The sequence below is a fragment of the Gambusia affinis genome, linkage group LG20 (assembly GCF_019740435.1).
Source record: "Gambusia affinis linkage group LG20, SWU_Gaff_1.0, whole genome shotgun sequence".
Taxonomy (NCBI): Eukaryota; Metazoa; Chordata; class Actinopteri; order Cyprinodontiformes; family Poeciliidae; genus Gambusia; species Gambusia affinis.
The window spans coordinates 23,903,767-23,917,470 of record NC_057887.1 but is presented as its reverse complement, the minus strand read 5'-3'; the positions used below and the strand labels follow the sequence as shown (position 1 = coordinate 23,917,470).

Sequence of the window (13,704 nt, the reverse complement as noted above, 5' to 3'; positions counted from 1 at the left end):
GGTTAAATAATTTGTACATGGTTTATTCCCAGTTGACCCACCAGGCACAGAGAAACAGATCTGAACATAGAGCATCACAACCACAAACTTTTAGGAACTTTAAAGGGATTTTATGCAACAAATTAACGCATCATTTTGAAGTGAAACACAAATCTGAAAAGTGTGGTGTGCATTTGTGTTCAGCCTCTTCATACTGACACTCCTGGTATCAGATTATAGCAGGTGTAAAACTTGAATTCTTTAAATGAGACGTACAGAAAAAACCTGGGTAATTCTACAAACTTTTGCTTATTTTGGGCTGAATATGAAAGTGATTCACTTTTTATTTTTCTCCATCCTCTTCACAATAATTCTGTGCATTTTTTCATTTAAAGTCCCAATAAGGAGCTCTGAGGTTTGCTGCAACGTGACACAATGTGAGCCCTTCTGGAGCTCAGCTGAATGTCCAGTTGTGGTGAATAAATACAGAAACGTGTTGAAATGTGAGGTTTACCTTCTGCTTCTCCTCCTCCTGCCTGATAAAATCTGTCTTGCAAAGCCTGAGGCGGCCATGATGCTGCAGGGAAACTTTTAACTCTCCTCCACTGTGAGGAACCGGCTTGCTGGCGTCTTTGTCTTCCTCCTGGTCTTCCTCCTGGTCTTCCTCCTGGTCTTCCTCAGCCGAGCACGCTGTCGTTGAAGGCCAGGCAGACGACGGCCTTCTGGTGGCCGCTGTACTCCCGCTTGATCTCCCCCGTCTCCACGCACCACAGCCGGGCCAGGTTGTCTGAAGACGCTGTGGAAGGAAAAACTGTCATCAAGGACTAAAGAAATCTATTGAAAGTGGAGGCCAGAAGTTTACATACACAAACCAACATCATTTTGAGCCTTTAAAGACAGAACAGGGTTAGAACAGTTCAGTTCAGTTTAGTTGTGACTTTTTGTCTGATTGTGATTATGTTTACATGGATTAAGTAATAAATATTCAACAGGAAATACTATTTTAAAAAAATGTATTTAATAATTACTGAACAACCAAATGACTGGAGTTTCCTGTTCACTGGCAGATTATTTCACCTCTTTCGTTTTCATCTTCTACCATGTGCTGCGGTGGCAGCATTATGCAGAAGTTAAAGAGGATGAAATAATAAACAAACCTGAGTCTAAAACAACCCAGAGACCATGGAAACTCAGACACTGGACAAACACACATATTACTGGTGTATGTAAAGATCTGAGCCTGGAAGAACTGTTCAAATGAATCATGTACAGGTCAGAGACTTTCTGTTCTCCAGGGCTCCTATACAGACCAGTTACGATGTACTGGGAGTCCCCAGAGAAAGCGCAGTCCCACATCCAGCCTCTAGAGGTCTCTCCAGGGTTGTTGCTCTTGATGCTCAGCTCCGTCATGAGGGAGAAATTTGACGTCCTCCAGATTTTACAGGTCTGGTCTGCTGAGCAGGTGGCCAGCAGTCTGGAGAGAACAAACACAAACACAACTTATTTACAGAGGAAAACAGACAAACTGCATGTGGAGGAGAGCGTGCAGGTCGAAGGTCGCTCACGTGGAGTCTGGGCTGAACTTGCAGCGCAGGGAGTAGCGTTTGTGTGCTGGGATCTTGGTCTTGGGAATCAGCTGGGTGACTTCGTCTCCCATTCCTCCAGCCAGATTCCACACATAGCAGTTTCCCTGCAGAGGAACCAGCATGGGTTAACACCCCACAGGGGCGCCTCCAGGGCCGCCTCAGGGGGCCCGCAGCCCCACAGGGGCGCCTCCAGGGCCGCCTCAGGGGGCCCGCAGCCCCACAGGGGCGCCTCCAGGGCCGCCTCAGGGGGCCCGCAGCCCCAGGAAATATTCTCAACCCTCACTGAAATAAGTCTTTTGAGGTTTTTGTTTGTTTCTTGTTACAAAAAACTGCCAACAAATTCAATATATTGTGGCCATGAGTTTAAATAAATAACCACATAAAGTTTCAATAAAATGAAATGAAATTAAATTCAATTTGTCAGCTCCCCTTTAATTATTAGTACAATAGTCTGACTCTTTCTGCTCAGAAGATGACACAGGCATGAAAGTTTGCACTGAAGTTTTTCTAAAGGAACCTAATAATTTTAGCTGCAGAGAATTATTATTATCTTAGCAACGTTTGCTAGGAAATAATTTTATATTATATTTATTACCTGTTTATAGTCATATTTTGTAGTAGAGCAGTTTTCTACTTTAAAAATGGAAAGCATCTTTCTGTTTTGTTGCAGTTTGAGCCATTTTGTCCTGGCCTGCTACGCTTGCTGCTGGGGCCTAAGCCCCCCTTGTCCTTAAAACCCATTGACGGCCCTGCTGGCTCACACTCTGTGCAGCCTGACTGACCGAGCTGTTGACTGCAGCCATGTAGCTGGCGTCTGGGTCGATGTGGACCGAGTTGACTGAAACCTCAGGTTCTGGAATCAGCTGCTCATTGTGATCCGTTTTCAGGTCCCAGACGTGAATGACGCCGCTCTGGTCTCCCACTATCAGCTCAGCCTGGAAAACACACACCATGGAGCAAACGCTGCGTGACTCCAACACAAACCGCCGCGTCGGCTAATCTGGAGGCAAACCGTTTCCCAACCTGGGGTGTGCAGAGGAGGGCGGGGGCCACAAACTGTACTGCAGCAAGAGCAGAACTACCTCTACATGTTTTTACTCAAGTACAAGTAAAAAGTACTCGTCTAAGAAATTACTCAAGTAAGAGTAAACAAGTATCTGGCAAAACGTCTACTCAGGTTCTGAGTAACTGATAAAATGATCAGTCATTTAATATTTAAAAATTACATTATCAGATGGAACAAAATCTAAAGTTATGTGAAAATTAAAATATTTCCAAATGAAAATAATTGAGATAAATACCACAACTGCAAAATAAAATCAGGCAAAAGGAACATTTTCCCAAATGACAAAAACTGCAGGTTTGTGTCTGGTGACATTTTGGTTAAAATAAGTTAATAAAATTTACTCAAGTAAGAGTAGCAATAGTTCATAATAAAATTATTCAAGTAAAAAGTACAGCATAGTAAAAGTATATTTTCCCAAAAACGTCCTCAGGTAAATGTAACTAGTTACTCTGCAGCCAGCAGACTCACCTGGTTGGGATGTAGACACACACAGTTAATGGGAGCGTTGACCTGGAAGATCCTCTGGCACTGCAGGTTCCTGGACCTGAACAAGGACAGCGGCTCAGCCTGCTGCACGGCGAGCTAACGGTGAGCTAACGGTGAGCTAACGGCGGCCGTACCTGAGGTCCCAGATGCGAGCCATGCAGTCCTCTCCTCCAGTGTACATCCAGCGCCCGTCCTCATGGAAACCCACAGACGTGATGTTCTTGCTGACGCCGTCGTAGTTGATGACTGGGTTCGGATTGTTGGAGTTCAGGTCATACATGCGGATGTGCTGATAGCCTGGAAATCACAGATTCAGAAGATTCAGACACAACAAGCAGAAGCCGTGATAAAAAGCTTCCTTATGCAGTCGAAGCAAACAAGAATGAGAAACAGTTCCAGTCTGAAGGCGCTTAAAGCTGGCAGAACCGTAAAGACTGCAGTGAAATTTGGTTCAAATTAACACATAGAAACACCCACCACACTTTTCAGATTCTTAGTCGTAAAGATTTTGAAGAATTGTTATCCTTCCGCATGTAAACCTGCTTTATTGAAACAGATAACATAGAACATGTAAAACAGTTGATGAAGGGTTGAACTGACCTGCAGCAGCTATCATGCTGCGGTCAGGTGTGACCTCCAGAGAATTCACCTGCTGTAGGGAGGAGTTAAGGAAGTCACCTGTTACCGGGCAGATTATTAAACCACTGAAAATGTTCAAATGTCTTAATGCTGTAGCTTTCATACAAAATGATTACTGTCTCTTTAAGTAACGAGGGAAAGCCCAGATGATGATGTCATGGACGGGTTCTGGTCCAAATCCCCGGAACAAAAACTAAAGACCTTGTGGTGGTGGCAGCATCATGTTGCGGGACTGTTTTGGTGCAGGAGGAACTGATGAACAATGTGGATAGACATCAGCCAAACGGGTCCAGATGGGCCCAGATGTCCCTCCGCATCCAGTCAGACTACAATCCCGACCCAATTCTGCTGGTTCTGTCAGGAATGGACCTGAACTCCAGAAAACTATGGAGAGAAGCTTCTGGAAGGAAACCCAGAACCTTAAGTTATTCAGCTCAAAGGTAACGATACCAAATCATAAGTAATAAACGGTATTTATAAATAAACTTTATTTATAAGTAGACTTTATTTATTTCACACCTTTTGCAGGTCAGAAACCACACACTGCTTTACATAATATAAAACCACAGAAGACATCGTTACTTCTGGTTTTACAGTAACTTTTACAATAAAATTACAATTTTATTCTCCTTACAAGTTTATTGTAAAGTTACGACTTTATTCTTGTTATTTGAAAACTTTATTATTGTGAAGTTAATAATATTCGTAAAATTATTACTTTAATCCCCTAATAATACGACATAATTCCCCTGGTATTATAAGCTTATTCTCCTAATATTCCTAATATTAAAATCCTTCGGCTCTTCGCGGTTCAACATTCACCATCCAAATCATTTGAGAGAAAATTAATCTTTGTGGGCGCAATGTTACGTGACGCGCTTTTATAAGTAAACTGTAATAAAACAAACTAACTACAATATAAGACATAATATTGTCTTATGAGACCTATAAGTATACAACTTATAAAGTTGCTCTGATTTAACCTCAGACAGACAGGGCAGTAACGGCTGTAAACTCGTGGTTTCGGCTGACTGGGGGTTAGGATACGGAGTCCTGGTGCTGGACCGTCCGGGTGCAGATCCCGCTGTGGGCCTGCCAGAACCGGACCGTGTGGTCGTATCCGGCCGTCGCCAGGATGACCGGGTCGCTGCCCACCGTCCCTTGGTTCACATTCATGGTTCTGCAGCTGGAAGGTGAACTCTGCAAAAGCTTAAAAACAGGAAATATTCCCTTTACCAGCGTCAGAAAACCATTATGACGTCACCACAGCTGATCCCAGCCAGCTTAGCTTCTAGAAAATAAATAAATCTAGCTCTGCTAGAACTAAGACACCGTTTCTGATCAATAGAGTATATTTTGTTTACATTACCTTTGTTTCTCGCTCCTGGGCTGGCACGGCTCCGTAAATTGTCCGTCAGAAACCTGAAACTGGGCCTAAAGAGTTCCGCTTGGAGAAAATGATGGGACACTACCGCCACCTGCTGGAGCCTTTCATTATACCTGAACAGACTACAGCTTTAACCATCTGTTTCCTGAATGGAAGATTTTCTTTTTCTTCGTTTTCAAGATTTCACTGTGGAGGACGGATACTGACAAAATTTTACATTAAAATATACAGATAAAGGGCGTGCTGTGGTGGCGTAGGGGATAGCGCGACCCACATTTGGAGGCCTTCAGTCCTCGACACAGAGGTCGCGGGTTCGATTCCCGGACCCGGCCAACATTTGTCGCATGTCGTCCCTCCTCTTCTTCCCCCTTTCCTGTCAGCCTACTTTCAAATAAGGGACACTAGAGCCCACAAAAGACCCCTTGGCAGGGAAAACATTATATATATATATAAATATAAATGACCTGCTAAAGTATTGATTGCATCCAAAAAATAAGAACTTATTTTATATTATTATTATTATTTATATTATTTAATGTTCCATCTTATTCACCTGCTTATTGATCAACGAGTTTCCTTTCTTATTTCAATATTTATTATATTCTGTATTAATTTAACATTTTCTATTTCCTGTCAAATTTCTAATTAATAATTATTTTCTATATATAATTTCTGATTTATTTTAAATTTGCTCACTTTATTACTCATCAGTTTATTATACTTTCTGGAGAGGAATAAAAAGTTATTAAATTGCTGCTGTAGATGATACAAAATATTAATTTATGTCACTATGATTAAACAAGTAGGCAAAGTTGTCATTTTGTTGATGCAATATTTGGCAAATTACTTACTCCATCAAGCAATTTATTAATTTAAGAATTTATTACCAGTTTTGGCAAGATTTGACCTCCATATTTTATAAGTAAAATTTTACTTAAATACAGGATGGATGGGTGAAATTTTAGAGGGTCTGCAAACATAAATATTCTTGAATTTTTCTTTATTCTGACATAGAAATACTTTTTCAAACTGTAGACAAATCCTGAGTTCAACATTGGCTGATTAATAAATATATTAAATATTGAAACATTTCACAAAATAGCTATGGATGCTTTTAAATGAGTCATTTATTTAACACATATTTAACCATCTAACAAGTTGTCCATGCTAACAGAATAAATAGGTTTGAATAAGTTAAATAAATATTATCTGAGTTTTGTCATTAGTTGCAGCTGCATCACTGCTGCTGCAGCAGGGCAGACAGGTTCTGCTTCACCTCTCCAGGGTCGGCCAGCGAACAGCCCAGGACCGTACCCCTCATCCCGCTCTTCATCCTGGCAGAGGGGAAGATCTGCAACACATCGCCTGGCGTTAAACACCTGACTGGTCTCCATAGCAACACCAATCCATGCCTGCGGTACCTTCAGGTATATTTTGCACCGTTCCAGCAGAAACCTCCACTTCAGCGCCGTCCGCTGACCCTCGGTCAAACTGACGAACTCTTCCATCTGCAACACAGGAAGGGATGGTTGGTCTACTGGTGAACTTTGACCCCAGAGGTATCAGTGAGGAGGAACAAACCGTGCAGCCGAGGGTCTGCTCTGCCACGGGGCCGCGCAAGCTGCAGGCCTGCAGGGTGCCGGTGTGGTCAGTAACGTCCACCAGCAGGTCGAAAGAGGTGCAGGTCGCCAGCGGCCGCTCGCCACCCGGACACAGCGGGTTGCTGCAGCGCTGCAGCTCCTGCTGCACCAGGAAGCGGCACCTGGCACTAGGAGGCAGAGCGGGTCAGCGCAAAGTCGCCGGCACCGTGATGCATTCAGGGATCGTCTGGGGCAGCGAGTTGGAGTACCAGCGCGTCCTGACCACTTTGGACACAGACGAGTCCAGGTCCAGCTTGGAGACGAAGCCGTAGGCGAGGCAGAAGAACGGCTCGGCGTTTTCTCTGGCCTTCTCCTTCAGCTGCTTCACTGTGAACACCGCGGTGATGGACGCCACTGCAACAAGATGCTGCAGTTACTGCGACAAATCACTGAAACAAGACGTTGCAGGGTGGACCAGCAGAGACTCTTTGTTGTTGCTGCTGTTGGTGGATGTAGCTTGTGTGTCAGATTAAGAGGCCTACCAGAAACATGGGGAGAGAACGGTTCCAGTTTGGGACTTTTATACTTAAAATATATCTGATAAAGATCGGCCAGCGTCAGACTGCTACCCCTTCACCTGCATGACCCAATTATAATTAATAAAACAGAGGAAATGATGACTCATCAGGTTCCTGATGATGATAAATTCATTTAAATTAAATAAGGAGTGTAATCGCTCCTGAAACCCACCAGGTGGATCCTCCAGGGCCTCGTCTTGGTCCAGAGCTCCAGACTCTGACAGTTCTTTCACATAGCTGAACAACAAGCTGGCTTCTCTCGTGTCTGAGGACCAATGACCACATTTAGACACTTTAAAACCTGATATTACTGGGTCAGGTTCTGGTTCTGATTGCTCAGACTGCATGGCTGTTTTCTCACCAGGGTTGACAGTAATGATGGTTTTAGAGCTCACCGTCGCCACCATGCTGCCGCGGAAGCTGTCAAAGCTCATCTTTGCATCGGCAACAAAGAGAACTGGAAAGTAAAACCAGTTCAGTGAATGGAGAGGCAGAGAACCCAGCAGCTGGGCCGAGAAGCAGCTGTTACCGGTTTCTCTGGGTACCAGGTTCTGCAGGAGCTGAATGGCCTCCCGGTCCCAGCTGGGGACAAACAGAGATAAATGATCATAAATCCCTGATCAGGAGGAAACGTGGCGCTCCCAAACAAACCTGATGAGAGGAAACGATGAGACGGAGTCATCAAACAGCTTCAGCTCCAGCCTCTGGCCTCTACGTCCGTCTGAGGTGACAAACTGCTTCGTTTCTCCGATCTGACCAGAGGAAACACACTGCAACCCGTCTGAGTGTGTTTTTACATGTTTAATCAGAACATGAACTTTATTGCATCTTTGTACACATTAAAAGATGCAAAAAAAAACAAAAAACAATTTGATCATCTGCAGCTAAAAATCAACATGAGAAAATCTGAACATCAATACTGTGCATGGATGATCAGGGGATTATTACTGGGTAGAAAACGTTTTCAGCAGATTTTTTACTGGGTGTGAACCAGTAGAGTTCTGGTAGAACAGATTTACAGACAAAGATGTTTGTTTTTTTATCTTAAACACAAAATTGATAGATTTATTGTCCAGTTTTGGTTAAAATACAGTTCTGAGGTTGTTGTTCTTTCTTAGAGTGTCTATACTCCAGTTAATGATTAATTGATTACTAAATGAGTTGCCCTGTGATGGACGGGCGACCTGTCCAGGTGACCCCGCCTGTAGACGGTTGACCTCTGGAGAGCAGAGCCAGACCCACCAGGGAAAAGCGTGGAAGACAATGGATGGATTATTTCAATAATTGATTTATCTGATTAATTGTTTAAGCTCATAAAATCTTGATTATAGAAAGATTAATACTTTGTGTTGTATTTAACTTTTTTTGATTTTACCCTGATTGCAGAGGAAAAGTTTCCCTCTGCATCCACCACCTGTCCTCAGATTTGCATCACTCCTAAAATGCAGTTGAGGGCCACAGACGGCCCCCGAGCCACAGCTTGGACACCCTGGTTGGGCATACAGCAGTGGAGCTGAATCAGGAAGCCGGCGCCCCGTACCAGTTTGACGGCTGCCAGGACGTTGATGACGGCGCCGTCCAGCTGCTGGCCGTTGGCCACGATGTCGGCCAGAGAGTAGAAGTCTCTGCTGTCCTTCACTGGCAGGTGGAGCAGAGGCAGCAGCCGCTCCACGCTGGGGCCGTCGCCACACACACTCACCTGGGAGTGGGTCTCCGTCAGCAGCAACCTGTAGAGGCTGCAGCAGCACAAACCCTGCTTACATCACGCTTCATGATATGTCACAGGAGTCTGATAAAAGTCATATTTACCATAACTTGACACACTTACCTCGGTGTTGCCGGGCAGAACTTGTCTCCTTTCTCTGGGTCTTTGGTGGAAACTAAAGGATTTTCAATGATCACTAAGAAACAAGTAAATAACAAAAGAGAAAGAAAAGATATTCAAATAATTTCTATTGTACTAATATTTATTTTTAGGCATTGGTTAAAATCAGAGTTCCTACAGATTTTAAGTTCAAATTACCCACTTTTCCAGAAATAAATCTTTGTAAAGTTCTTAATTTATTGTTTAATTCAACATATAAATGATTACCAAGAATTCACCAGACAGTTATCAGTTCAAAGTTTAAATGTTTACAAACAACCAAAATTGAAGGAAAGAAGGAAAAAATAGAAGAAAGGAAGAACAAATGGAACGATGGAATGTAAAATAGAAATAAAAACATTATGTATACACATTTTTCTTTCACCATAATAATTTAGACATAAAAAAGAAAATTGAATAGGTTTTCCATATTTTGCAAAAATAATATAACAAAACCTTGTTTATAAAAACAGCCCATCATTAAACTTTCAACAGAAAATATTTGGAGCCATCCTTTCTTGTTTCTAATGTTTCTATGTTGCATATATTTAACTGAGGATCCTGGCAGAGGAGCCAGCCGGTCGTCCTCACCGCAGTCTCCGATGCCGAAGCTGTCGGCCAGCCCGCTGATGAACGCCTCGCCGCCCCACGCCGACACATTGATGAAGAACTCTGCAGAGTCTCTTATGGTGAAGCCAAAGGTGAATCGTTCAATCTCAATATCTGTAATCAGAGGAGAAACAGATTTGATTTGTGCACTAGGTTTATAAATAATACAGGGATGGCCAGCAGAGGGCGCTGGTGTTCAACACAGCCAGGTTAAAAGCAGGTTAGGTTTAGGAGGTGAAAAAAAGAGACTTGTTCTGACTTTTTCTGTCGGGGAAACTTCTCACATCCGTTTTTCCAATGATGACCCCAAAGACTTTCTGGAAAACATTAGCATAAAGAAACAAAACGCGACAAAATCTGGGGTAATTTAAATAATTTAGCCCAAATTACTCAATAAGTACATGTCTGAAAGTACACAGCGTTCAAAAACATAAGGTGACGTCCCAGGCAAATAACCACGGAAGTCTATTCTGGGAAATCCGCAGTAATAATATAATCTGTGAACTCACAGGATGGGAGAGGTTGGGGTGAAGCTCGGAGATGGAAATGTAGCTCTGAGAAGCCATTTGATTTTATGGCACTTTATGGAAAAATACGATAATACAGTCATGAATAGGATAAAGCACACAAAATAAAAATACATATTTTACGCATTTATTTTTGTAAAAAAATGTGAAAATAAAACCGAATCTAAGGCGTTAGCTTTAGCTAAAAGAAACGTTTACTGTAGCTAAAGCTAGTCTAACGCTGCCTAAACAAAAACATTCCTAAATTATTTTCAGCTAACTTTAGTCAAAAACACCTATTAATATTAAACAATGTTGTTTAACATTAACCTGTGTATTATAAATCGCTGTCTTTCACCTGCCGTTTTTCTCACGAAAGGTTTTGTTTTACTTTTCGCGCCGCTGCAAACATTGGCGCACGCGACTGAACACAGATGCTGCCTTCAATGTTGTCGGAAAAAAGAGTATCATTGTTGTTAGTTCTAAAGGGGGGTTTAATTAATCTGCTGATATTATTATGAATGTAAAAACTGATTAATTTTCTTGTAATACACAAATTTCACACTCTTTGACTGACAGAGGTGTGAGGATTTAATTTTTCTGTGTCAATTTAGTTCCTGTGCTGTCTTGTCTCGGCTTCCCTGATTGCCTCTTGTGTATTTAATCCCACCTGTGTCTTCGTTTCCCTGTCGGATCCTTGTCTTTGCTGTCTTAGGTTGAATCCATCCACACGTCCATCTTCTGTATGCCCTCGTCCCTAGTGGGGTCGGGAAGTGCTGGTGCCTATCTCCAGCGGATGTTTTGGGCAAGAGGCGGGGTCACCTGGACAGGTGGCCAGTCTGTCACAGCTTACATTGAGTAGTTGTCTACCAGTGCTACCACTATTTGAGTTTTAGTTTCATTGCTCATCTGTGCTGCCTGGACTTTTGAACTCTCTGAAGATCCTCATTAAATCCTCAAAACTCAGTTGCCGCCTCATCTCTCTGCTTTTGGGTCAGAAACTCAACAACTGCAAATCATGACAAGAGGTGACGTCTGTTCTGCTAAAGACTGGAGAAGGGTTTATGCTTTAAGCATGAAAATCTTTGACATGTCAAAGAGGTTTTTGGTCAGAAAGAAAAATCAGATTATCTCATTTTTAAGCCAGACGTTCCAAAAGGTGTGAATTTGGGCCTCAGTGTGAGACACCAAGAGCGAGATCTTAAAATACCTCCGTCTTAAAATAGTTCCTTAAACCGTGTAAAGAAAGATGTTTAATAAAAGCATTTTTGGTGATTTTTGCATATCCCTTTAAAGGCAGCGAGGGCAGCTTGGTGGAACAGTCAGTTGATCTGCTGCCTTGCAGACAGAAGGTTCTCGGTTTGAATCCCTGCCTGGGGACTCTGTGTGGAGTTTGCATGTTCTCCCTGTGCATGTGATGTGTGGGTTCTCTGGTTTTTACTTCCACACTCCAAAAACTATTATGTGATGGATTGATGATTAAACAGTGAAACAGTTGACTTCTTATCACTACTAATCACTGATGTGTGTGTTCTTCAGTTTGCTAAAGGGTCACACCTCTGGTATTTCATGGGTCAAAACCGAAACTTTTGTAAATACAGCTGGATACAAAAAAGATTTTAAAGTTATTATGCAGCTGTTTTTCTGTCATAAATCTTAAAATAAAAACATAAAACTGGTTTATTTCAGTGTTAATAAATTAGAGGAGCGGAAGAAAGTCTCCACCCAGCTATTATCACCGCCACAAACATTTATCAGTAGCTCAACTTTACAATCAATTCCTGATCAGTTTGACTTCTGATTGCAGAGATGCTGGAATTGGTGCCCAGATTCGACCAAAGAAACTTTATTCATGTGATTAATAATAAATAATCAGAAACGGTGATGCAGATTTTCATCCCCAGACTTTTCTTGGTTAACAGAACATCCTGTGTGAAATCTGGGAGCAGATATGAACTCATAGAAACATTAAAAACATAAAAAGTCAAACCAGCTTTGAGCTCAGGTCGTATGAAAGGTGAACTGGGACGTTTGGGTCTGGATCTGCTGGTAAATGTCGTGTGATGAGGGAGCAGAGCTGATGAAGGATGTTCCCTCTCTTCTGTTTCACTTTCTGTTCTCATGTTTTAAAAACAACGGAGCTTTTGTTCAAAACCCAACAGGTTTCAGTTCTTTAATAACCTAATGAATCCAATCTGCATTATTTTCTATAATCCGACTAATAAAATGCACTGTCCCGTGTACAGTGAGCAATATCCTGGCATGACGCGCCTCCACAGACATTTAGCAGTCGCTGGCAGGAGAGGCTGCCGCTTTATTGGCTTCTCCGACCTGGAAGAAGTCCAACCTGGAGTCTGCTGTAATTTCCCTGCCACCTGTGTGCCTGCCTGCTCCGCAGCCTGCGTCCAGCATGGAGGCAGAGCAAACCATGAATGCATTTAATGACATGGAAGACGGCCGTCCTGTTCTCGCTGTGGCCCGGTTTCTGATCTGCTGTTAGATGATTTCACATCCTTGTTTGGTGACTTCAGCTCTGTGGCATCTTGGCAGGCGAGAAACATTTTGGGACACAAAGAGGAAATATTCTGACATTTTCCAGTGTTTATGCAGACATTTACTCTTTATTGTTCAATCCAAAACAGAAACTGCCTCCTAATCCTAATCAGGACAGTTACAGCATATTTCCAGATTAGAGATATTTGAACATTTAAATCCAGACAACTTTTCTATTTCAAATATATTGAGTTAATAATAGTTAGATTGACGTCACTGATATGTGGAGTAATTATTCTATCTAGCCAAAATGTCCCAGATTTAATTAGCATTTAGAAATTTCTATAAAAAAATGAAACATTTTCCATTTTCATTTTGCTACTGGGTCGACGGCAGCAAGTTCTGCTCTTCAGTACCAAACAAACAAACTGCAGAAATTTAATATCCACAAAAATCAAGAAGTATCTGTGTCTAGTCAAAGTCCTGAAATGTAAACAGATAGTCAGACAAAACCGATTTTATGTTAAACAACTTGGCACAGCTGTGGGCAGAAAGTAGCAGTTAGTGTGCCAACTAATCTGAAGACGCCTCTGACTGAAGACACTGTGTTAACACCTGATGTAGAGGATGACGACTTTTATCAGGAACCAGAACTTGAACAGAACCAGAACCGGTACCAGCCTTCTTTCTCAGTTTGTTTTGTTCTTCCTGTGATTTCCTGGCTCCTAATTCTGTTTTTATAAACAGTTTTAATAATTTAACTGTTTTAAATAACAGTTTCATGTTATTTAATAATTAATAACATGAAAACTGACCAGGGAAGTTTTCATGTTTTCTAATCTGGTTATTATTGGACGGCTAACGCTGCGTTTTGCTAACCGTTCGTAAACGGGTCGGCAGGCCAGAACCAGAGCCTGGCTTTAACTGGAAA

General features: G+C 42.2%; 2 protein-coding genes across 5 annotated transcripts; both read right to left on the bottom strand.

The window, feature by feature from the left end:
• Positions 1 to 2: 2 nt before the first annotated feature.
• Positions 3 to 5,215, bottom strand: mlst8 (MTOR associated protein, LST8 homolog (S. cerevisiae)). 3 transcript variants are annotated; one of them, XM_044103110.1, is made up of 9 exons: positions 5,126 to 5,215; positions 4,804 to 4,965; positions 3,718 to 3,769; positions 3,252 to 3,414; positions 3,100 to 3,175; positions 2,327 to 2,500; positions 1,545 to 1,669; positions 1,290 to 1,453; positions 3 to 775 (listed from the first exon to the last, which is right to left on the bottom strand). In XM_044103110.1, the coding sequence occupies exons 2-9, from the start codon at positions 4,930 to 4,932 to the stop codon at positions 657 to 659; spliced, it is 1,002 nt and encodes a 333-aa protein (XP_043959045.1). In that variant the 5' UTR covers positions 4,933 to 4,965; positions 5,126 to 5,215; the 3' UTR covers positions 3 to 656. The 3 variants fall into 3 exon arrangements, with proteins under 3 accessions (XP_043959045.1, XP_043959046.1, XP_043959048.1); XM_044103111.1 differs by having other exon boundaries at positions 2,348 to 2,500; XM_044103113.1 differs by lacking the exons at positions 4,804 to 4,965; positions 5,126 to 5,215 and adding an exon at positions 3,873 to 4,796.
• A 911-nt stretch (positions 5,216 to 6,126) lies between these two features.
• On the bottom strand, positions 6,127 to 10,710 carry meiob (meiosis specific with OB-fold). Of its 2 annotated transcripts, none has more exons than XM_044103099.1 (14): positions 10,639 to 10,710; positions 10,284 to 10,354; positions 10,034 to 10,091; positions 9,757 to 9,888; positions 9,130 to 9,202; positions 8,842 to 9,037; positions 7,953 to 8,053; positions 7,831 to 7,883; positions 7,663 to 7,758; positions 7,474 to 7,566; positions 6,993 to 7,137; positions 6,725 to 6,911; positions 6,565 to 6,651; positions 6,127 to 6,494 (listed from the first exon to the last, which is right to left on the bottom strand). In XM_044103099.1, exons 2-14 carry the CDS (start codon positions 10,338 to 10,340, stop codon positions 6,381 to 6,383), a joined length of 1,392 nt encoding a protein of 463 aa, XP_043959034.1. In that variant the 5' UTR covers positions 10,341 to 10,354; positions 10,639 to 10,710; the 3' UTR covers positions 6,127 to 6,380. The 2 variants fall into 2 exon arrangements, with proteins under 2 accessions (XP_043959034.1, XP_043959032.1); XM_044103097.1 differs by having other exon boundaries at positions 10,611 to 10,687.
• Positions 10,711 to 13,704: the final 2,994 nt, after the last annotated feature.